Consider the following 25,476-nt stretch of genomic DNA (forward strand, 5'->3'; position numbering starts at 1 on the left):
TATTTAAAGTATGTTTACCTCTACATGTGTAGTTTTGTTTTGTGCATGCATGTTGTGTGTTTCGGAGCTGGAGGTGTGAATGTGTTTGTGAAAGTGTGCACACACAAAGGCGAACAATATGTCTGTCTTTGTGTGTGTTTTGCAAAGTCTTTGTTTGGGGATTTCTCTGCATGGCTGCCAGGTGTGATGGCTCCATTCATCGGTGCTACACTAATCCTTCGGATACTGTATCAGGCATGGCCCCCCCTCCTCTCCTCCAGTAAACATCCTACCCTCACACATTCCCCAACGCTCTTTGCTGCTTAAAACCAGACACATTTGCAGCGTTATCAAGTGATTCATCTTTGTCTTGGCGTAGTATTTATTTTAACTCTCAGCCTATCCTGTGTTTTGACATGCAGGACAAAATAGTTGCACAACACTGTTACATAGTAAAAGATATGTCACTGTCACCTCAAGACAATTTATTGAGCTCGAGAAATGTTGTCGGTCTGGTGTGTTGAGCTCATTAACAGGGGTGGAATATAACAAGTACATTTACTGAAGTACTGTACTTAAGTACAAATTTGTGGTACTTGTACTTAAGTAGTTCTGCTTAATGCTACTTTGTACTTCTATTCCACTACACCTTAGATGCAAATATTGTACTTTTCACTCCACTACATTTGTTTGACAGCTTCATTTCAGACTACAGGTTTTCTTAATGCTTTTGTCCAGTTAAAACCACCTGAGTGGTTCTAGTACCATAGTTTGAGAATGTAGGGTAATGTAATACAAATACATATCATTTAAGAATACAAAATTTATTACAAGTATACTTGTATTTTTTCGCTTCATTTGAAGTATGTCTAAGGTGTACTTTTAAAAAGTGAGCTTCAAAATAGATGTCATTAATTTCAACTGCATTGTAGTTGTATAATGTGCATGTAATTGTAAGTTGCAATAGTGTCCTTTGTAAGACACTATTATTATGCATTATTAAATGTACTTTATTTTTTATTTAATCAGAAGTGTATTTACGTATTCTCACAAAATGTGCCTTCAATATACGTTTATTTAAAGCTGTACTTTATTGTACTTCAAAAAAGAAGCACAAACAAGATAACCTTTAATTTCATTAATCAAGCATGTATATTAGTATATACATAGCTATATACCTCAAGTGTAAGTGTATTTGAAGTTGTTTTACTTTAGCTCATTCAAGTATGCTTAATGCACTGCAATTTAATTGCAGCTAAAATATACTTAGTGCAAAATTACTTGTTCCAAAACAGCAAACTTCAAGTTAACTAATTATTAACATATCTGAAGTTTCTAATTATTAACATATCCGAAGTATCCTGAGTATCACTCCAACTGCAAGTACATTCAAATATACTAAAATTAATATATTTAGCACCTTAATTTTTCACCAATGCCTGTAACTCCAAAAGTGTTGATTTGACTTGTGCTCTTTATATCTCAGTACATTAATCAGAAAAAATTACTTTTGATACTTAAGTACAATGAAAACAAGATATCAGATTTTTTATCTTAACTTTTACTCAAGTATTAATTCTGGCTACTTTTTTTTACACATCTGCTCATCAAAGTATGAATGTGGCAGACTTCCAGGTGTCTCAGACTCACTATTTACACTTGATGTCCCCTGAGTTACTCAACTTTCTTGCAGACTGACATGTGAGAATAACAGAAGCACTTTTAAAGTTTACAAGAGCATTTGTGGTGTGGCTTGTGGTCATATTGTGGGTACTTCAATTTACTTAATGTCTTGCTGTAGTTACAGTACCATTAGGGTGTTTTACCGATATGTCATCTCTGACAGACAGTGCGATGGGGGGGCAGGTGGAACCTCCGTGTGTCCATTCAGCGGACAGCAGGTGTCTGATGCGTAAACAGAGAAGGAGGAGGAGGTGAGGTGAGGGGAGGATGGGAAGAAGGAGGAGAAGAGCGACAGGTGGAAGGAGGGACAGAGGAGGACAGGATGAGTGGGATGGGTGGAGTGAGGGGTGTATTTAAGACGTTGTCCTCCTCATCCTCCTCATCAGTCGCTATTGCCTTCTCTCTCTGCAACTGACCAGCAGGCCAGCACTTGTACTACACTCAGGTAAGACATCATGCAGAGGACAGACTTCAACACTGAAAAATGTGTCTCTGTATTTCTTGGTGGTTGTTTCTGACTATTTTTACTTCTTAAAAGTAGCTTTTTTAGGTATGCAGCTAATTCACTAAGTTATCAGTGGGTGGACTGCCAAAAAAGAATGATCTTTCTGTTTATTCACCTAAAAGTTAAGGAACCTTAATTGATCTCAGCCAAAAATCTCCTCCTGACAACCTTTTACGCCACTGATGCATGAGAATTTGGACCATTGTGTCCACAGTGAGAGACTGATGTAAGCTGTGACTGACAGCTGGGAAAAGTCCTCACAGTCTAGAGGTGATGTAGGTTCAAGAAAGGCAAAGACTTACACCTGTCTCCGGTGTTTTCTGCCATCCGGAGGACCTAAAGTAAAAGCCAGATCAGGTTGCTTATCTGTGCGTCCTGGTTACATCTCCACCACTGGTTCGGCTGTTTTACCAGCTTAGAGTTTCACTCTTATCAGCGAGCTCACATGTCCGGCTGCTGACCACGTCCTGACTCCCAGAGGTCCTCTCGCCGGGGCCAAAGCGACAAACAGATTGAGGATAAGTTTATCTGTAGCCAAATCTTATCAGGTCCACTGGTGGGGAGGAAACACTCCTGATGAGGAAACAGAGCCGACTGCACAGGGTTTCCGACTCTGCAAAATACTTCTCCTGTTGCTAGATAGATCAGCTTATAGCTATATCAGTGATAGTATTGTAGCCAGTGATTTAGTTTTCTATTAGTGTTTGTCTATGCATCTGTCTGTGTGCAAGAGAGACCAACCAAGAGTCTTTATCTTTAACTTGTATTGATTTGCAGCAGAATTGTTGTCCATGCCCCAGAGAGAAGATTTTTGCAGAGGTACTGACATGGACTGCTCTTGTTTTCTCCTTCCTCCCATCCATCCTCTTGTCCAGAATGTCTTTGCCCAACTCAGAGAACGCCTCCACCCTGGAGAACGCCATGCAGCTCATGATCCAGACCTTCCACAAGTACTCTGGAAACGAGGGGGACAAATATACACTGAGCAGGGCTGAGCTCAAAGAGATGCTTACCACAGAGCTTGGCAACTACCTGGGGGTAAGAAAGAAGATACATTCAAGATGCACACACAAGTTTCATGCATTAGATCCAACCTACATCTCTGTTTTATGTCCTCACACATGCAGAATGCCCAGGATAAGGAGGCAGTGGATAAGGTGATGGGAGACCTGGATTCCAACAATGACGGCGAGGTAGATTTCACCGAGTTCATCATCCTGGTCGGAGCTCTTACCGTGGCCTGTAACGACTTCTTCCTGGAGTACAACGACAAGCCAGAGAAGAAGAAGTGAACACGCCCTCGACACAACTAGACGTCCACTCTGCACACCCACACGCTCCAGGGAGGAAACAGTTAAGACGGGAGAGACGAAGGCCCACGAAGGACATCCTGTCATGGACTTCACGTGCACAAATACACACACACATACTTATTGTCACTTCAGCAGTAAATGTGTGTTTGTCTATTTGTCTGTGATATCCAACCAATACATTACAAACTGTATTTATTACTATGTGAACATCTGGAGAGTTTAAGACCACTTCAGCACTTGTCGTTGTTGAATATGTGAATGTATCCATCTTTCTTTTTCTTTCCATGAATTTTGTAACACATTCAAGCAAAGGAATTTCTCCCTGGAAAGAATAAACATGACCTTTACTCAAACAATACAGTGTTGGTTGTACTTCATGACAACAGAGACGATGGATAAGTACACACGATGGGCACCAGGGGGCAGCAAGTGGCCCTCAGTCGAATCCAGCAGTTCTAGCGGAAGATGATTGCATTACCTTTAATTTGCTTTGCACATGCTGGTGCAGCACTTTATTCAAGCAGTCGATGGATGTAGATTGGAGATATATCTGTCAATCACTGGCAAAGAGATAATTGTGTTATATTGATGAAAAATATTATCACAGGTAAAAAAAAAAAAAAAAAAGTACACTGAAGTATAGACTTAACCCACGATGATGAAAAATAAATATACTAAGTATATTAAATTTTACCAATATAAGTACCTGCAATTGAGTATAATTTTAAAAGTATACTATGTAAAATTTAAAATACACTCACAATATAATAAACTTCTTGTAAATACACTGAAATACCATTTAGAATTGCAGAATTAGTCATTTTTGTATTCTTACATATTCCTAATACACAAAAATATACTACTTTTTCCTTAGCAGGTTTAAAAAGTACAATAAAGAACAATGAATTTAATTAGTACAGGAAAGTTAGAATAAAAGTGTGATTTTTTTTCTTTTTCTTTTTTTTTTTTTGATGTACTAGCACTGTGCATAATATGCTTATGATATATATACTAAAATACAATTTAGTTTATTTGAATGTACAATTTTGAGACACCACTAAGATTCATTTAAATATATTTAAGTACATATTTTCATAGTCTTGTTATACTTTTTAAAAATGTACTTGGTTTCAATTCCAAGTATAGTGTAATTATATTATAAGATCACTTGAAAGTCATTCCACATTCAAATACATTATATTTGCAATGTATTGTCCACACATTTTAAATTAATTCTAATTTAAACGAATATTGGGAGTTATCTGAAAAGTAGATCAAAATACAATGTTAAGTAGAAAAAAAATATGTTTTGATAAATTACAACATAGTATAAAAAGATGAACTTGACTATATTTAAGTTCATCTTAATGGTGTCTCAAAATAGTACAGTCAAGTACACTTAATTGTATTTCATTGTAGCTTTAGTAGCACTAATGATATATACTGAGTTCATGGTTAATATACATAAAAAATATCACACTTTTAATACACGTGACCTGTGGTCTGCTAGAGTGTCTGCTTTTAAAACTAAAAAACACCTTTTTTGCAGGCTTTTAGTTGGGTTTAAAGTGTGTTGTTTGTTTTTATAAGCATGATTATTATTACTAATATCTCCCTCCTAATAGTAATAATAATAATACCTTATCTTGTACATATTTATGTTATCATATATGCTTTTACATGTGTAATACTTGCCTATTTTATATGCTATTTCATGTTTTTTGTCACAACATATTGAGTTGAATTGCAGTGAGTTTACTCCTGCCAAATTAAATGTGCTGTATAAATAAAGCTGACTTATCTTGACTTTGATACAATAATCATGTGCACATAAAAGTATACCAAGTGTACTTGAATTAAGTGTACTTAAGTGTTTTAAGTTTTTTCACTTAATAAGTTGTAGTTAAGTATTGATATGAGTGACAGTTACCTCTGTTGTGGTGTGTTCATTATACTGTTCCTCTGCATTTACAAGAATTCATACAATCAGGTACTGAATGTACCCACATTCCTGTTTTTACAGCAGAATAATGAGAACTTAAAGTGACCTTGGCTGAGCCCTACACCCATGATTGTTTAAAAGCCTGGCTTCCTAGAAGAAAAAAAAGCACAGCCGGAGTGTGTAGGTGTGTGTTTATGAGTATATAAAAAGGAAGTTACCAGCCTGAATATTAGAAAGCCAGGAAACGTTTCTTTCTTTCGTTCTATCCTGCGGTGTAAGATTAATGGGAAGTTTGGGTCCGATCTGAGTCATTTACAGATGGGTTACGTGTGTATGTGTGTGTGTGAGTAAAAAACATGCCACGCAGACACACACTTTGATTAATCTGAACCTACAACCTTTATTGGACTGGTTAAGGTGTGCACAGGAGCAGATTTGAGAGTCAGGAAGGAGAAGGTGAAAGATGGCGGAGGGGAGGGGAGCATAATGAGAGAGAAAGTGAGAGGAAAGGAAGGAGAGTGGAAAGGTCAAAGAGAGAGAAAAAGAATGGACAGCAGCACTTTTGTCCATGTGGAGCCGTCAGCGCAGCCTACAGTTTTCACAGGTCTCTGATAGGCTTTTCACACTTGTTTGGGATCTGTTGGGGGATCCCCTGGGGTAATCCCATCCTCCAGAGACCGAAACAGAGAGAAGAAGAGAGACAGGGGGGCAGCTCCAGTTCAGGATGGAGCTGAGCTGCAGACTTGGCCACATGACCGTAAAAAGCCAGGGGAAACTCACAGCGAGTGACAGTGACTGAGGATTAGACAGCTGTTTTTCAGAGTTTTATAGTGGCTTTCCTATGCAGTAACAACACTGACAGTCTTTTGTCTTTATCTATCCCACTTTATTCCTCCTCACTATCTGGATTGTGCTTGCTGTGGTCAGAATATCCTGTGTTTTTTTTCAGTTCCTCGCCTACAAAAACATCATAAAACATTTGTCTTATTAACTGTCATGTATTGCCCTTCTCTTCTGCTTATGATTTTGCATCTGTGACTTGCTGCCTGATACTTCACTGGTGGCCCTCTTGTCATCTCTCTCTTGTTTATTGAAAATTTAATTCATCTCCACTCCCTGCGTGCATGAAAAGGCCCTCTGCTTATCGCTTGGTTGTCAGGGAACCCAGGAAGATAGTGGAAAATATAGACAAATCAGCCAGTCCACGATGGAAAGGAAAAAACTGCAGAAATGAACAGAAAATGTAGGTAATCATGAATCTAATTGGACTCAATGTCAGCGTTGTGTTTGTCCATGGAAGACCAGATAAAGGGGGAGAGAACTAGAGAGATTAATAGAAGGGAGGGAGGGGGAGAGATGCACATACGGTATATGCTCTTCTGAACATTGTATCTGACAGATGTGATAATGCATTGGGGCATGGGGCACGCATACGTACACATACATACACACATACACGCATACATGTATACATATGCTCGGAACGTTACATACTGAAATATGAAATTACATATTAATACACATAATAGCTTGATTTCCATGATAAAATTCCCATCCCTTCATCAATATAATTTGATTTACATGATACTTTTTCCAATACTGATCTCAACTGAGCTCTTAGTACTCCATCTAGGAGAAATCATGTTTCAGTGTCCATCATATATAGTAGTAGGAAGTCTTATCCTACCCACCATCTTGGCTCAGATTCCTCAGTTTCTTAGGAGCTAGACTCATCTTCAGCACAGCTGGCCACTGCTGCTCTCTACTTTAATGTGCACGACTCTCTAAGCAAAAAACTGTCCATGCATAATCTACCACTTCATCCCCATGACTTTTACCTAGTAATGCAACTTGTCTCTTTCTTTAATTCCCCTCTATGTATTTTCCATCACAATCTGCTGCTTGTACACGTATCGTGTTAGTGTGCGCATCACAGGCTGTGTAGTACAGTTTATATCACATTCTTGTTTAATCTATACAATCATACAACACACCATAGCCTCTCTATCAGCAACAGACCCTCGCATGAGCTAACACATAGAGAAATCTTAATAATATATTCCTAATGCTATACTGTGGTAAGCTGCTATGCTATGATAAAATATACTGAATCAGTTCACTGACAGAGTGGATTTCTGAAAAAATAAAATAAATGTATAATAAGAACCTTGGTATGAACCTCCCTTCCCTTTCTGATTAGCTCCTACTGACATCGGTCAATATAATGAATGTTGAAGGCGGGCATGTCATGTGTCAATTTAAGCAGGCAGCGTCGAGCAGAGAGTGTTGATTGGCTGCTGTGAGGTTCATCAGAGCGTCCTCGCTCCCTGACTGGCTGAAGAGGAGAGCAGGGAGGGACCTTTCCACCAGAAAGGGGAGGTCAGTCCGTTAAACATCTGGACAAAAAACTGCAGGTAAGAGTAATGATGGTGTTTTCCTTTTTCTCTTCTTCTTACAAGAAAAACTGTTGTTGTTCGTTGCAAAAAACGGTACTATAAAGGTAATGGGCGTGATTGCTGTTCAGTTTCCAGTTCTGGTTCCAGTTCAAATAGACACAATAAAACCTAGACCCGCCCCCACCTCCCACCTCCAGCCTTTGTCCTGCTGTGCTGCTGATTGGTCGGGGGAGCTGTCCGTCATCGTGTTCGCGGCCTGTGAGCGGTCAGCCAGGCGGGCTGGTGATGGTCTTGACTGTGTAATTCTGGAAGAGCGGCTGCAAGAACATGCCCATCGTGCCGAACACGCACACAAACACAAAGATCCACAGGAAGAGGCGGTCGATCACCATGGCAACATACTTCCAGTCCTCGCTTACCTGTGGATGGGGAGAAGGGGAGACATAAAAGGGGTGAAGAGAAAAATGAAGGCGAGCAGAATCAGACTCACACATCCTCTTATTCTCAGGCCAACATGGAATGTACACGTCCAGAATTACGCCGACGCCTCCACAATTTTTCCATAGATTTTAAATGAATAGAGATGCTGTTTGTAAAACTCACAATGTTTTCATTATAAGGACCTAACCAGATATTTATAAATGTAGTTGTTTGTGTGTGTGTTGAGGTGGTAATTGTTGGGAGATGAATGATTAATGGCTTCACAAATTAATTTCAGCTCTCTCTGCTTCAACCTTGCATTTTAATAGCCATGTGTCCTACATTTTATGCTGGTTGACTTTTTTCAACAAATGCTCAACTTTGCTTTGAGCTGTTGGTGATGAAATAAAATCTCACAAAGTTCTACTTAGGGTAGTGATGATAACTGCATTACCGCAATACAGTGGTCATATGATACCTACTGCAGATCTATTAATACACCTAAGGGTCATCGCTGTCACACGTAACTCAGGAACACAGCCTCTGATTGGTTGACAGACTCAACTCAAGGCATCATGGCATTGCCAACAGGCAGCTAATAACATGCTAACAACATGACAGACAAACTGATAAATGATCGCAGAGGATATTCAGTGTTGGATTTGTCATTATGGATTTATTTCAGCATGTCTCCAAAAAAGACAGTGCAGCTCAAGGCTCCATTACAAAGCTTCTGAAAGGGATATGATGTTAAAGTACAACATTAGCTTAAAGTTAGCTATAGCTAAATAGCTATATATACTATACATTTACTGCCAGACTGACTGCTAATTATAAGTTTCTGCTCCGCTATGAGCAGCACTGTCACTCATCCGGTGTTAGCTCCACCTCAGTACCACCTATAACACAATATGCTTCAATGAAGTCCAATTAAATGTAATTATTTATGCAGTCACAGCAAAGTGCCATCCCACAGGAATATGTTGCTTTGTCACTGCGGTAAGAAAAAATGCATACCATCACAGCCAGATTTTAGTTCTGCTAAAATCTACTAAATATTTCCTGCAGCCCTACTTGAGGTAATTTTAGATTGTTTTAGTGGATGGTGGGCTTATTTTTGCTCACAAACAATCTTAAATGAATATTATATTATTATATTATATCATATATTATATTATATATTATATTAATATTTATAACATTACTAGCAAAAAAAAAAACTTCTACAGAATTACACAGATTTTAATTCTGGATCACTGCCAAAATCAGTAAAAGTAATCCACAGATTCCATTTGGGCCTGATCATTCTCTCTATATATCCCTCTGCCTCTCCCTATGCAGAGGGTTAATGGAGGTGAAGGGTTAATGTGAGCGGAGACTCGCTCTGCCACACAGCTCTGATGAGGTCCGACACGAGTCAAGTAGGAGCAGAAGGACGCAAGAGACGAGAGTGATGGAGGGCACAGAGACGGAGGGTGCTGACACTGTAACCCCGGCGATGATGACTTGAGGGGGAGACGAGGAGGAAGAGGAGGAGGATGGTGAGGGGGAAGGGCTGACACACCGTGCCAGGAGAGGGAGGATTTTAAAGCAGTCGGCATGGCAACGGGATGGTAACCATGTTGATGATGGACAGAATTACAGAGGGTTGTTAATTCCCGTGTCAGTTTCTTTCATGGTAGGAGAGAGGGCTCGTTCGCTAAGATGCCTTGAGGAGAAGCGATAAAACATCCCACCCTCACTCTGCTGTCTCGGCTCCTCTATTTCAGCGCCTTTCCAGTTGTACTCCTTCTCTATGCTCACGTCATGCCACTGCTATAATTACATGTCAGTGTTGAATATTCAGAGGGCTGTGATTACGTCACCAGATCTGTCTCCTTTGCTTATGCTCGGGTGTAGTCCCCCATGCGTTTCAAATGGCAGAGCTAAACGACACTGCTGCACCGATCTGTCGTCACTCTAACTTGATATGGCACTGAAAGGACAGAGCTGTGCTACTCAGGATGCTTTATGCTATAACTTTATCCACACGGAGGAAGATTATAATTTATTCTAATATAGAGAAGAGCCTTAGTGATACATTGGCAGGCTGGTATTATACGTGTGATACATTGATATATCAGCACTGAAGTGTATGTTGGCAAGAAATTACAGAGCAGTAAACTGCAGCAATTAAGTAAGCAAGTAAAGTTTTATATGTACAGCACCTTTTAAAATAAAATTACAAAGTGCTGCACAGTATATAGATACAGGAAATAATTTATTGGCAGCATCATCAGCCTGGATATTTTATTTTGTGCTTGTGTTTTACCTTTAAGTCTGTGTAAAGGAAATTCTGAGATTTTCCTCTAAATAATTGCTGAAAATGACATACTGAGACTGTTAAACTGTTTCTGCTCAGGATTTTTGGGGGGGCAGACCTGAAATCATTGATCAGTGATGCACTGGATATGTCCCATGATGCAATAAGTTACAGTGCATTAGTATTTAGCATTAATAGTGCAAGTGAGGTGAAGACAGAATTAGCAAATATGATACTTTTCATCTGTAATCCCTGGCCAAGGCATTAAAGGACTTCCTATAACTACAAAATAAAACTAGTTTTATGTGTTTAGTCATTCTAACCTGTTTACACATCCAGCAGTCAAAGACACCAGCTAGAGACAATAGCTTTTGTGTTTCTGGCTACTTAATGAGTGCAAGTTCATGATTTAATCCCATTTAACTCTGTTTTGGTTTCCACCAAACCAGAAACATGTTGCTCTTTAGACGCTAAATGCTCAACTAGCTAGTCACCAGCTAGTTGCTAACTGTGTCTGTCTGTTATCTGGCATTCGGCAGGTAGGTAGAGTTTTGTTGTTGTTGTTGTTGTTGTTGTTGTGGCTGAAAACAGCTGCCTGGTGTTTCTCTTGCCACGCTGATGAGCATGGCAAGAGTTAGAGTAAAAGTCAGTCTCTAAACATTGTGCTAAAGAGAGACTGAAGGCATCCTCCCAGCTTTTATTGCTAAATTTGGGTGGAAACAATTTGAGAGTTTAAAAAAAACCTCTATTGCCAAACCAAACCAAAGTCTTTATAGCGGCTCTTTATATTGGGGCAGTATGTGTTTATTACTGAGGAGAATGGGAGGAGATCAGTGTTTCTGGTAAAGCATGCTGTTGATAAAATGTAAGGTGTGTAGGTTTGTTAGAGGCTGCAGTTTGAAATCCTCAGAGGATTGGTAGGCGGCAAGATCTCCAATTCACTGGTATTCCAAGAATAGGCGAGAGTGAACCAAAGCAGAAAATTTGCAGGCCATAAACCAAACCAGTGAGCTAAAACAGCAGAGCTGAGGGGAAATGCAGAGTCAGGTGATAATTCATTACAGCAGCTTTGAATAATTCTGTCATATAAGAAAATTATTGTGAAGTGATATTAGTAAATTAGATTAGATTATTTACTTTTTTTCATTCTTGAGTATCAATATTGCTATCACCCTAAAAAGTACTGGTTGAGCTCTGCTAAGAAACAACAGAGACTATAATTGTAATGGTGTGTATGGTATCATACAGATAATATAATACTCACACTCTGATCATCATCTTCACTCTTCATGTGGTTGGCGATGAAGCGTACTCCCTCCACAGCCTCCTCAAAGCCCGGACAGGCTTGAGCCAGCAGGGCCTGAGTCAGAGCAGGACCTCCTGTTGCTTGCTTCCCCCGTGGCAGGTTTCCAGAGCCGCCCTCCCGGCCCTCCCTCACTCTGTTAAGACCATCCATGGAACCCCCTCCTGCACCTCCCAGATCCCCTCCGAACTGTTTAACAGACGCCCGGTTCACATAGCAGGTACAGGGGTCACTGTCCTCCTTGCCGAACACCCCTGTGGAGGTTCCCCCTCCGTTCCCACCAGCATTTCCCAGCCCGAGCCCCACCATCAGGGCCCCTGCCTCCCCGCTGCGCCCGCCCTCCTTCTGTTCCTGGGCCCTCCGTCTTTGCCGCAGCCGCTGGCGTTCGCAGCTGTTCCTGGGCTGGCGCATGAAGAGCAAGGCGGGCAGCTTGTTGAGGAACACCAGTTTAACCCACGGGGGCATGGTGTGTGTGGTGGGCGAGCGGTGGTGTACGTTAAGCACACACACACTGGTGACGATAGAGAACGTGACCAGGACCATGGTGAACATCAGGTACTTTCCAACGAGAGGGACGTCTAGTGAAGTCGGGGGGACGATCTTGGAGATTAGCAACAGGAACACAGTGAGCGCCAGCAGCACGGAGATGCAAAGCGTCATTTTCTCGCCACAGTCGGACGGTAGGTAGAAGACCAGGATGGCCAGTGAGGTGATGAGCACGCACGGGATGATGAGGTTAATGGTGTAAAAAAGCGGCTTCCTGCGAATGATGAAGTCATACGTGATGTCCACATAGGTGGGATCGGCTGGGTTCTCATTTCGTCTCCCAGGCAGGGCGATGATGTCCCACTCCCCACTGGGCGTGAAGTCGTCCATGCTGGCCACATCAGCACGGAGCACAAGGTCGATCTCAGTGCGGTCGTAAGTCCAGGACCGGAAGCGCAGCGTGCAGTTCTGCTGGTCAAAGGGGAAGTGCTTGACCTCGATCTTACAGGCTGACTTATAGATGGCCGGAGGCAACCAGAAGATACTGCCATCATAGGAGACCACCGCGTTAGAGTAGAATGACACCTCATACACGCCATCAGCACTGGGATACAAAGAGGGAGAGGAGAGAGACAAAAAAAGAGAAGAAGTGTCAGACATAAACAAAAACTGGGGGTTCATATCGCCATATTGACCTGCTTACTGTACATTATACTGTCACAATCATCAAATGGGGTAACCAGAAAAACAGAGAACTGGACCTAAATCCAGTCAAAAACACAAAGTCAAAAAAGTCCAAAACCACAAGGAAACACAGGGCAAAACACTAAGAGGTTTGACAAACAGGACAAAAAGACGAAGTGGAAACTGAAACAGGTAACACACACTGACTAAAAACACAAAGAACTAATTAACTAATGAGACACAGATGAATCTAATCAAGAAAGGTAGGAAAAGAACCAGGGTAGGAAATTAGGCCAACAAAGACACAAGAAGGAAGGTAAGAACTTCAAGAACAAAAAGAGGGAACACACACTGACTAAATACACACAGGACAAATTAACAGATGAGACATAGGTGAAACTAATCAGGAATGGAAAAAAAGCGGGAAAAGAACAAAGGCAGGAAGTTCGGTCAACAAAGACACAAGAGGAAAGGGACAAACTTCAAAATAAGACGTGAAACAACTGAAGTGAAACCCCAAACCATGACATTTATAAGGATAACAGGAGCTCCTTGGCAGGTATAAATTCTGAGAAGCTGCTTCTTGTTTTACAAACAGCCCCTAATTGATTGAGAGTATTAAAATATTCAGCAATTGACTGATTGGTTGACTGTTTTTTAGCTATCAATTTTATTTAAATTTATTCTTTATTTTCTCAGTGTTCCTCTCTACAAATGGTTGGCATATGTATATGTTTGGTATATGATATTCTATGATAAAGTCATTTGTATAAAAAAACAGTACCCTTAGTCAGTAGGTTATTCATAGCAGAAATAATAGACCATAGAATGGTGTTACAGACAGATTAGAATTAAGTATTCACAAAAGCCGTGTATTAATTATAAATTAAAAAAAAAAGCAAAAAAAAGCAAATAGCAAAAAGTATAATGAGAGGCCATGTTTCCTCAGTCTTAAAGGCAATGGAACATGATGCATCTCATTATGCAATCTGGGTTCATTAAAGAGCTCTAGGACACACACACACACACACACACACACACACACACACACACACGCACGAATGAGGATGTTACGGCGGTGAGGCTTTGAAGTGTCTCAGGGCAGGAGGGTCACACACACCTGCTTCTACAAACACAAGGAACACAACGAACACGTTGTCTAGACAGGAAACACGGCTTGCAGGTCAGCCCAGGTCGAGTTAAACCGCTTGAATTAGACACTTCGGTCAGAAGCCAGCTGACAGCATTAAAGCTGTAGATTGAATTTCCATTTAACTCAAGTTTTGGCAAGAAGGGAAATAATTAATGCAACTAACACTGTAGAGATGTGACATATTCCAGAGGATAATTCATGACTTTTGACTGATTGACCCACCTGCTGAAGTACACTTTATATAAAATTTACTTTCCTGCAAATTTAGTTATAAAATCAAATTGACGTCAGCTTAGTAGCTCTAGTGCCCCTATATCCAAAGCTCCTGTTTAGGTGACTGACAGGAGTTTGAAGCAGTGAAGAAGACTTGGAGGATAACATGTCAACTTGGGGTCCGTGGGATTAACGGGATCATTTTATCCAGAGCTCGGTGGGTCAGGGATCTTCTAATCTTTAGTAAAGTAAGGAGTGAGGCAGGGAAAGAGGAGAAGGCCAGACAGATCGCTGTACTCTGATGAGCTGATTTACATACCGTAGGCTGATACTCAGTTTCCATTACATTAGGACGAGTGGTCCGCAACATCCTTACCTCCCTCAGACATGCTAATTCTAATTAAAAACTCACAAGACGAGTTTCCGTTTTACACATATGAAGACCTTTGTGCTATATAATGCATTACAATGAGACACAGACAATTACATTTAAATTAGAAGAAGAATATTCAATTTCTTTAAAAACTTTTTTGCATATATTTTCCATATGGTTGATTTCAAACACATCAGACCTACATCCCACCACCCCTCTTCTCTACCATCCATTTATTTATGTCTATTTTTTTAGGGTGGGATGGTGGGTGATCCCCAGCGGGGGGATCAGTATATGCCACATAGAAGTGGTGTGCATCATGTGAGAGCTGGGAAACTGAGGATTAGGGGGAGTTGGGGCGAGTCAGAGGGGGTAATCGCCCTCCTGGTTCCCCCATGTACGAAAAACACAGTATTTTGCTTCTACTTGCCTTCAAATCATTAGTTTGCTGTGTGTTATTACAGAGGTGCAGCAGCTGGTCTTAAACAATTTTAATCACGATCATCACAACTTTGGCTGCGCTGGTGCCCCACTGCACACAAGAAGTGCCCATTATTTCACCCCTGCCCCTCTGACAGAGTCCACCACTGCAATTATGCGTCATACAGGATGTCTGCAGGTCCTTAAAAACTCTAAAACCCAATAATCTGAATTATACAATACAATACATATACAATACTTTTAAACTTTAGTCTCGCTGTTAAATGGGTTTCTGAGAAACTACAAAATGAAACCAACATGGAACGAACAACCAGTTATGCAAAATGTGGTTGTATTTTTTTTCCAGTATGAAAATGAAATAGGTCTAAAATTATGCTCATAATGGTCCTAAAAAAGGTCTTTAAAAGTCTTCAAATTAACTTGTGGGGTTCTTGCAGTAAGCTTTTTGGTTGACATTTATTACACAAATTTAGCGCACAATTACCCCATTTTTGACAACTGGAGAATTGTCAAAAACCCTCCCCAAAATACCACATTAAGACACCAAGGCCTTGAGTAACACCAAATAAAAACATGCTGTGTTTTGGGATCAAAAACCTTGACACTTCAGATATTTCTGCAAGAACTGCACTTTTTCGCAAGCACTTCTGTTGTGGGAATTGTTCAGCGAAAGCCATCCACCCTCTGAATGTCCCAAGTCTCTCGTTTGTGGTTGTCAAGTTTCATGAGGCTGTGAAAATCCTTGAGGTCACAAAGGGTCAGTTTATACAGCGAGGCCAAATTTCAAAAAAATGGTCTCACTAAAATGAAATGGCTACTGTGGGGACTGAAGTCATCACACATGGATGTATTTGGGCTCATTGAAGCCAGAAGAGTCTCAGCCCCTATTCCAATACTGTTAACGGACCTCAGACCGCAGAAATATTGAAGCAGAATACGTGAAAATAACACGTTCATAGTTCATGCTAAGTTTCTGCCAAAAACTGCATGGGAATAGCATTAAGTAAGTGTGACTGTGAAGGGGAGACTCTTGGGTCCTCATAAAACTTATTTATATTCTGATATCTTGAGGTTAGAGGTCAAGAAACTCATTATTTAGCCAACTTCAAGACAGTATGACATGGACAGTACCAACCGATGCCATCAGTCTTCTAGTTTCACATGACACCTGTTTCTTCACTCTAGCTTTAAAACTGAACCCATTACACCCTCTGAAAGAGTAATGTAATGTGGACTGGGAACGTGGTATTCAAGAGATTCACTGTTGATTGCGAATTGTTTTGTCAGGGAGTAAAGTAAAGTTTCAACTAAGGTGGATCCTGCATCAATGGTCCCAGTGTTCAAATACAGTTTAAAGATTTAATTAGCACAGTTTATATTTTGCTCCCATGGTGAATATTCCTCAGTAAATTGGTGTTTAATTAAATTAAAAGAATTCCAGCACCGGAGAAGTAGTTGGTTTCTGTGTGCAGTGTACCTGATGGGAACCTGAAGGTGACAGGGTGCACACACAATGCACTAAGGGTGGGGGCTGTGGATGGGGGCCAATAAGGGCTTAACAGCAAATGTTTGCACATATATATACGTATAGATTCATCCTCGCCGACAGTGCAGGCAGAATCGAAACTCAGAGCTGCATATTTTAGAACGCAATAAAGCAAAATTATACTAGATGGCACAGACACTTGGTCTTGGGTACAGACTCTAAATTAAAATGCACAGACAGTTATTTTCAAGCATCTCTGCACACAGAGGACATCACACATTTTAAACAACCCAAAAAGAATGAAGAGCAGTTTGTGTAAATACATGCAAGCGCCTCTCATCAGATAACTGTATGCACCCACTGTGTCTGCATGCATCTACTGTACATGTATTTGCGATTATCTATCTGGTTGTGTGGTGCAGATGACTCCATCTTTGAAGTGTCTCTTGAGACTTGGAGGTACTGTATAGTAATGTAGCATGAGTGATTTGAGCAGATTACAGTGGACATATTCAGTCATGTGTGGCGGGCCTGCATGTATTACACAGTAAAACCTCTGGCATTTAATTGATGTTCTTATACAGAGTGATTTACAACAGTGGCAGCTGGATCAAACCACCTGAGAGTCAGCTTTAAAAACTCTATTAGATTAAAAGGATAGTTCTGATTATTTGATGTGGAGTGTGAGGTACTTACCCATAGTCAGTGTATTACCTAAAATAAATGCCAGTCGATACACTCCCATTTAGGACAGCAAAGAGGAGTACCAGCACGGATGCTGAGCAATGTACTGCTGTGGACGGGGTCAGCAACAAAAGGTAAAAAAATAACCACCTAAAATAAATCCGTACTAGATAAGGTGTACACTGTATTTAGAATATTTGTACCACTTAACTTTGCTGTCAGACAGGCTTTTCTTAGAGGAAACTACTGTTATGTGAGCCAAATATTGCTATTAACTCCATCGGCAAAATCAGTAATTTTACTTATCCTGCATAACACAGTTGCTGCTCTACTGCTGCCTCAGTTAGTTTGTTTGTGATATTGTGTGACCTTGGTGAAATCAAACTAACCCTTTAGTCTGGTTGTGTTTAGAGAGAGCGACATTTGGCTTGTATAACAACTGTTTCCTGTCAGAAAAGGCTGTCTGATGGCAAAATGAAACTGAAAATATTCTAAATATAGTGTACACTTAAAATGGTATTGATTTTTTTCAAGTGGACCTGTCTTAAGAGGCTAAAATACCTTTTGCTCCTGGCCCAGTCCACAGCAGTTCATGGCTTCGTTTCCGTGCTGGTACCCTTATCTGTTTCTCTAAAGTCAGAGCGTGCAGGCCAGAATCTACTGTAGATAAAACACCAACTATAAATAATTAGCTCATACAACCCTAAATCAATTAATCAGAACTGTCCTATTAATATGAGACTTTTATGTGCTTTCGTCGTGCATGTTTATGAGGCTCTGTGTGTCTTTTGAAGTGAGGACAGGAGGGTGAGTGATTGACTCACTTGTTGTAGAGCACGACGTCAGGCAGCCAGATGTGTTTTGAGGGCAGCCTGACCTTCATCATTCCATCAAACTCCTCGGGGACCCAAGTCAGACGATAGTCTTGCCACTCCTGAGGGCCAATAAAAAACAAAATGCTTAGTCACTCATCCACCAATCGCACAGCAGCAAGAAGACATCTTACAGAGGAACACGGAGGAGAAGGTCTGCCTGTCTATCTGTCCATTTTTGTGCCTGTCTGTCTGTCTGTCGGTCGGTCAGTCGGTGGTCAATATGACACATCACAAGCCACACGAGCCTGGGGAACATCCTGTGCTGCCTGTCCTTCTACGCTTACATCATACTTTTAACTGAAGTGCTCATGTCAACCCTGACCCTGAATGGTCTTTTAAACACACCCAGACACAAACCAATCAGCAAGATTAAAATGGCATCAACAGAGAGGCTGTTCCCGAGTGTCCTCTGTGTAACCTTTTGTAAAAGACAGCATTATCTTGCTCTGTATCGTGTGGGTCAGTCATTGACATTGCCACACTGAAGCTTCTGCGCCTGGTGACAGTGTCTCTGTCTGACTCTTCTATGTTATGGCCATGTAGCAGCCAATAATGTAATAACTACCATTAATGTAATAACTGCCAATAGCATAATCATTTTTCCATTGTTAATGTAATAAAAGTAAATTATGTAATAATTGGCCAATAATGTAATTATATTTCTAAACAAAGATCATAATAACATTTTGTGCAAAATTTAATGAGTGACATTATTAGCTGGATTAAACTAATCATTAAAAATGTAATAATTGGAGTTGATAATGTTATAATATACTTATATCACCATATTTCAGTTTTATTATTAAGACCTAACACTTATCCTTACTGTTGCTTCTTTCAAATAGCTGCTCAAAAGCCTGACCACTCCTAACGTCTGAATCTTAGTCCTAACTATGAGCAACTAGTCAGTGTCAAAATTAGCTGAAGTTTTTGAGCAGGTATCTGAAAGAAGCAACAGTTGTCATGGAGGTGTGACACGTTACAGCCAATAAAGAAAACTTAAATAAAGCGATACAAGTACAGTATATTATTACATTATCTGCTCCAATTCTTACATTTTTTATTACAATTTAGATTATGATTTTTTTAAAACACCTAACAATGTAATAACAATAATATAATTTTACCTTTAGCACAAAAACTAGGAATAATGTGGTCTTTATTAGACATCGTCCCTAATTACCCTCTAATAAAGTCTAATAAAAGTCTAATAAATGCTCTAATACTGTCCAATAAAAATTAATGAGCATTTGTCTAATTTGACACAAAGTACAACCTGTTACGTCTTCTTAGTGTGCCGTAAAATAAAGCACAACCAAATTTTATTACATTATTGGCCGGTTTTTACATTATTGATTTTTGTTACGTTTAGAACAGAAAAGTTATTACATGACTGGTAGTTATTACATGATTGTCTGCAACGGGCCATGTTGGAGCTCTAACACCTTATCCCATGCTAGGTCATCTGCAGTAACTGTGATGCATTACGGTCATTACAGTTCGTCTTGGCTCAGGACAGCTGTCCTTGGCTCCCCTGCTTCGAGACTGCGAGGGATCCATAGAGCACTGATGGCCATTCCACGCTCTGATACATGTCATAAATCCTAACTTGCTCAGGTGCAAGTGTATGTGTATGTGTGCGTGCAGACGTAAGATTGAAAACATGCATGAAGCTATGAACAATCTAATCAAAAAAAATGCAGCGTCCATGATGGTGACATTACACACGAAGGCTGTTTGGAGAACTGTCATCTGTTTCATATCTAAATTTAAGTCCAAATATGTCTGTGTAATTTGTTCCAACACCTGCCCTCAAAAGCAAGCACATATGTTGGCGATGTGTGTGGGTGAATGCATTCGTATGCCTAGTGTGTGTCAGTGTGTCCACCTACATGTTCTATCATGTTATAGGCCTCAGCTGTAAGCATACAATGAGCCAGCCATGTAGAAGAGGGTCACAGCTCAGTCAGAGTCACATTATTATTTCAGGTTAGGGTAGGTCTCACGCAAAAATCACATACTGTACCGTCTAGGGCTGCACAATTAATTGCAGTATTATTGAAATAGCAATATGGCCAAGTGCAATATCCAAATCACCAAATTGCAACTTTTTGAAAAAGGAAAAACATGTGACAAAAAAGATACAATGAGGTACTGTAGACTTGCATGAAAGCATACAGAAAACATGTTTGTTTGTACAGACCCCAACAAATATCACATCATCGCGATTTTAATTGTTTTTTTCCAGTAAAAAGGAAAAAAGTAATGCAAAAATGATCTCTCCACTAATCACTCCAGATATCACATATATAATATGATTTTTTACCATATTGTGCAGCCCTAGTACCACCCAAAATTTTTAAAATGTAGCCAAAATATGAATTGAACTCCATGTGATTTGTGCTGCTCACACTGGCATGAAAAAGTCAGATCTGAACGTAATAAATATAAATAAATAAATATTTGAACATTTGTGCAAAGTGCTTTTATCTGTGTTTTTGGGTGCAAAACACATCTGTGTTTCCTGCTCATGAACTTCAAGTCTCCTCTCATATTTCTCCTGTCAGACTGGGTTTTCGAGGGCGTGTATTGTTTGATGTCTCTGTCGCCGTCTGACACTTCACCAGTCATGTCAGTTCTCAGAGCTGCTGCTCCACATGAGTGGAGGGAAGATTAGACTCTGACGGCCACAACCAGTGAAACATATGGAAGACAGGGATGCATCTTTGGTTCGCTGCTCATATGTTATAGTCTACTGGTGTAACAACACTGTGGCCCATGATTATATAATGTAAATCAGAATGTACGGTGTAGTATCATTCAGTGTCCTTGTTTGTCTTAGTCACATCTGTCACTACCATCCAAGTCCGTTGTAGTATGTGATTAATTTCCACTGACCTGGCTGTGAAACTGTGAAAGTGAAGGTAAAACCATCCAAAATCAATTATTTAATTAATTGTTGGGTCTACGGTGTAATACTATTTCTGTCTTCATTTCTTTTTCTCTGTGTTGCAGAATGTTCACTACAATATGTTACGATGAGGAAAAGAGTGGGAAGTCTCACCTGTGTTAGCCAAACATTGGTGGTCATCACCTGTTCTCTTTCATGCTGCAGAAAAAGAAAACATACAGTATGATTACAAAATGTGGTTACAGGAGTGATTCATTATGCGTGTGATATTGTTTTAGTTACATAAAACTGATGCAGCATAGCTGAGATATCCTGATTTTTCATCTCCATAGGCTGAGTCGAGCTTCAAAAACTGTGAATCCTAAACTTTGCAATATGCAACTTCATAGCATCTTTCATGAGACCCTCCCTGCTTGGCAAATGCCCAAATCTTTCAAACTTCACATCACCAGTTTGTAAAGCTTTCTGGAAAAAATTAAATTCTTCTCATAGAAGTAACGTTGATGACATCCAGGTTGAATTTCTTTTGTCCAGAACCAAAGAAAACAGATGCAACTTTTTGGCTGAAAACAAGGGTGTTCCAATGTAGTGGCCACCCATCATTATCAGCCAATATTCAGGCTGATCAGAGTAGCTGATCAGCTGATGAAGCAGCAGTGTCTGAAATCAACACCCACCACGTACCAAATGTGGGTAGACTTTCTGTTTAGCGAGTAAATCTCAACACCACACTGTTTGCATCAAAATAGTCATGTAATAAAACAGTATGCTGGGAGTCTCTACCATGTATTGATGTAATTTACACTTCAAGGTGCATTCAGGTGCACCTCATAAACTCTGAAATGTAGATTGCTTTGGCCAGCTACCTACCTCTGTGATAAATATCAGGTTGTTTTGTATTTATACCTAATATAGGAATAGTTAGAGTCAACCCTGTGATCAGTGATCAGTGATTGTACTGGTTGTTACCGCTTCCAGTGACTGGTTATCAGCCCCAAAAACCCTGTTAGCAGCACCCTTACTGCATAGTATTCAACAATATAAGTAAACTAAGCTTCATGTGTACAGTAAAATCAGTAGCATGGCCCTTTAAAGAACCAGTGTGTAATAATTACAGGAATTTAAGTACGTAAATGAGATATATATAAGTATGTTATTTATTATTATCAATCAACGTAAACTCATAATCTATATGTTCCCGTTACTTTAGAAATAGCTATTTATAATTATATACGGTCGGGTCAACTTACGGAGATCATCATCCCGCGCCGTCTACGGCAGCGCAGAGCGGACAAACTGCACTAACAGTGAGTCTTGGGAAGCGCATGGCGACCTTACGTAGACGCCGCAGCGTAAACACGGAAGTAGACGGGGAGGATAGACGCGGGTGATTGCTGGCAGACCATTTAGCGTTGTGAACCTTGACTGGCACAGTTTTGACAAATGGAGGATCATACATACACTGTACCAGAACAAAAAGCAGCGGGCAGTGAATCCCCGTCATCCAAGAAGCGGAGACGCGAAGAAAGTAAACGCAAGCATGACAGGAAACGGCAAAAACACGAATCAACATCGGCATAGAGTTTACACGATGGAAATCGCTGATGGAGGACAAACGTTTTCACAGTGACGCCGAGGTTGCCTGTTTTCTGCTGGACAGGTAATTCATCCTACACACATAATTGTAGTTTGTTGTGAGATAGCTTTCGCTCGCCATTTTGTCCGCTGACGGCCACCGTACTCTTGGTGAGAGAGGGGCGGTGTCGGGGTAAATCCTCTTAGTTGCAATCTACGGTTTGAACGCTAGATGCCACTGGAAATCACACACTTCTCTTTTAATTTACACATATATTTCCCTGGAGAATTTTTTGTTCCAAGGCAGTAGTGACCTTACCTTTATTAATGAACTTGTTTGCAGTGGTGGAAAGTTACTAAGTACAATTTTGAGAAAGGGAAGGAAACTTAAGAATAATTGATAAGGCATGGAAGAATTTATGTGAGCTGAATGGAAAAGTTCAGCTTTACGGAGTCCTGTTGGAAAAAACTCATCAGGTTCTTCATTACTCCAGTTCCAAAGAGTTATTATACCAAATCACATAACTGCTGGAGACAGCGTGGCTTCTCTGAGGCAGGTCATTATTATATATTCTGGTCTTGCTCATTATTAATTCCTTTCTGGCAGGAGGTTCATGAAGTTTTGCAAAAAAGTACTCAGAGGGGAAATTCCATTTAAACTAGTTGGGCGCCCTGCCATCAGAAAATGCTACCTCTCATATTGGACATTTGTTTTGGATTCTGAGCAGAGCTGACAGAAAATCCTCTAGAAAGTGTCTTAAAATTAGTGATACCTGCAACTGACAACTGGATTGACATTACCTTTGATCAATTCTGGATGGAAAGAATCACTTTTTCTCTTGAAAATATGGAAAAGTTGGATTGCCTACATTTCTACATTATTTTATGTTTGTATTTTTGTTTACTTTGGTGGTCCTTACTTGCTCCTGCGTTATCTATTTGAATTCTGTTTTACTACCTTCTGTTACAACTACAGCCCGACCAATATATAATTTGGCTGATACAGTCCTATCACGGATATGTTGGTATCGGTGAACACATTTGCTGACATACTTCAATATTTTTTTTACAGAAACAATAACTTAGCTATTTATTTTATTTTAATCTATTTTCTCAGTGTTCCAATTGGTTGGCATATCTATATCTTAAATGTTTTAACATGTCAAATAAAATGTCTCATATTCTATGATTAAGTTATTTCTCGTTTACATCATTTGTATGGACCTTGATATAACCAATAAAAAGAGAATTTCAATAAATAAATAAATATAAATAAAAAAAAATAGAAATAAATAAAACAAAAGCCAATTTTGGCTTAAACTTAACTTTTATACATCTATGCATTTTCTACACTTATTTTTGCTTAGCTTTTGCTATTAAATGCAGGATCTTGTACTTAACTTCTTCCACCACTGCATGTTTGTCCTCAAGAAACATTTTTCAAAATGCTCTGAATATATTTCCATGAAAGATGGTGAACAGACTGGGCCTTGGGCCAAGGACCAAATGATAATCAGACTGACGTGAGATTTCCTGGGATTTACATTATTAGGCAACTTCATTGTCAGCCTTATGAGACCTGAATACAAATCATTTTTGCAGAGTCACGACGGTCTCCAACAGGAGCAGCATTAGTCAGCATTAAAGCAGTGTTTGCACATGAAACACGGCCTCTACAAGTAATTAATATCAAATTGAATCATCCTCCCGCTGTGAAAGTAAACAGACTCAAACACATAAAGCCTGGACATGTGCACACTTACCACACTGATGAGCTGAGCCAGCGACACCATCAGCTGCACGGTAACCAGCTCAGAGCCATTAGTCGCAGGACGGATCAGTTTGTTGTAGTGGGCCGGGTTTAGGAGATGCTCCACCAACCGCTCCTCTGTGTCTGCCCCGAGGCCGCCTGTAATGAGAACACATTATCATCATCATCATCTGCCTCTATCATGAGACAAAAAACGTCACAGCCATCTGTGTCTCTCTTGGCACTTTTTTTTGGCCAGACTTTTATAATATCGGATGTGAGCAGGAAATCAGTGCTGCAGAGTTTCAGCGTTTGGCCACTGCCCTCACTGCTAGCATTGAGTACTGGCTATCCCATGTGTACTGTGAATGCAGCGCCTTTGAACCATGGCATTACTCATCACTGCCGGCTGGAGCACGTCAGCACGGCTCGATACACACTTCTTACAAGATCTGACATCATAAGAATGAGTCAACCAGTCTGAATGTCTCTATCGCTATCCTTTCTGTCTCTATCGCTCTCTTCGTGCCTCTGTTCTGTCTCTATCTATTCTCCTCTGCTGTGTTGCACTTCTCCCCAACTGCCAGTCTTTTGTAGCTTTGGGTTATTTTCACTCCATCCCTCCCTTCTCCCCCCCCTCAGTCCCTCCCTCCTGTCCACCATCCCTCCATCTGTAGCAGACTGTAGTCGTATCTGTGAGAGTTTGGGCAGAGCTGTCACAACACCGCACACAGGAGGGGAGGCGTTTCACTAAAGAGACACGATGCACGGAGAAAAACAACTGTTCTGCACCTCCTTCTTCCTTCCTCTCCCCTATGCTAGTCCCTGTCTCTCTGGCATCTGCTCGCTCCTGAGCTGCATCTTTTCCCTCTCACAATTCCCTCACACATTCCCCCTGAAGATAAACACAGGCTGCTCACTGCTACAATTCGGTACCAATGTTGTCATATTTAAACCTGGTATTTTAGAGGCTATTAACGGTGCAGGAAAACAAACATGTCA

At 40.3% G+C, this 25,476-nt stretch overlaps 2 protein-coding genes across 2 annotated transcripts in view; one reads left to right on the top strand and one right to left on the bottom strand.

Annotated features, from left to right (window-relative positions):
- The first annotated feature begins 1,981 nt into the window (after nucleotides 1-1,981).
- s100t (S100 calcium binding protein T) lies at nucleotides 1,982-3,836 on the top strand. Its single transcript, XM_084726799.1, has 3 exons — nucleotides 1,982-2,107; nucleotides 3,043-3,205; nucleotides 3,295-3,836. Exons 2-3 carry the CDS (start codon nucleotides 3,044-3,046, stop codon nucleotides 3,457-3,459), a joined length of 327 nt encoding a protein of 108 aa, XP_084582925.1. The 5' UTR covers nucleotides 1,982-2,107; nucleotide 3,043; the 3' UTR covers nucleotides 3,460-3,836.
- Nucleotides 3,837-6,874: 3,038 nt separating this feature from the next.
- chrnb2 (cholinergic receptor, nicotinic, beta 2) overlaps nucleotides 6,875-25,476 on the bottom strand; it is a 35,455-nt gene continuing 16,853 nt past the window's right edge. Inside the window, exons 2-6 of the mRNA XM_084726801.1 lie at nucleotides 24,488-24,633; nucleotides 21,303-21,347; nucleotides 18,188-18,297; nucleotides 11,805-12,933; nucleotides 6,875-8,237 (exon numbers count right to left, since the gene is read on the bottom strand). Coding sequence (XP_084582927.1) covers nucleotides 8,085-8,237; nucleotides 11,805-12,933; nucleotides 18,188-18,297; nucleotides 21,303-21,347; nucleotides 24,488-24,633 — 1,583 coding nt within the window. The 3' untranslated portion in view covers nucleotides 6,875-8,084. The remainder of the gene's footprint in view (nucleotides 8,238-11,804; nucleotides 12,934-18,187; nucleotides 18,298-21,302; nucleotides 21,348-24,487; nucleotides 24,634-25,476) is intronic.

The sequence above is a fragment of the Lutjanus erythropterus genome, chromosome 9, assembly GCF_056507025.1.
Source record: "Lutjanus erythropterus isolate fLutEry1 chromosome 9, fLutEry1.hap2, whole genome shotgun sequence".
In the NCBI taxonomy this organism is placed as follows: Eukaryota; Metazoa; Chordata; class Actinopteri; order Lutjaniformes; family Lutjanidae; genus Lutjanus; species Lutjanus erythropterus.

What these genes read in the sequence shown, in the direction of transcription:
- s100t (XM_084726799.1), top strand. Translation starts at nt 3,044, where the DNA reads ATGTCTTTGCCCAACTCAGAGAACGCCTCCACCCTGGAGAACGCCATG. An exon ending in AGCTTGGCAACTACCTGGGG is followed by an intron (nt 3,206 to 3,294) that starts GTAAGAAAGAAG and finishes TCACACATGCAG; the next exon opens with AATGCCCAGGATAAGGAGGC.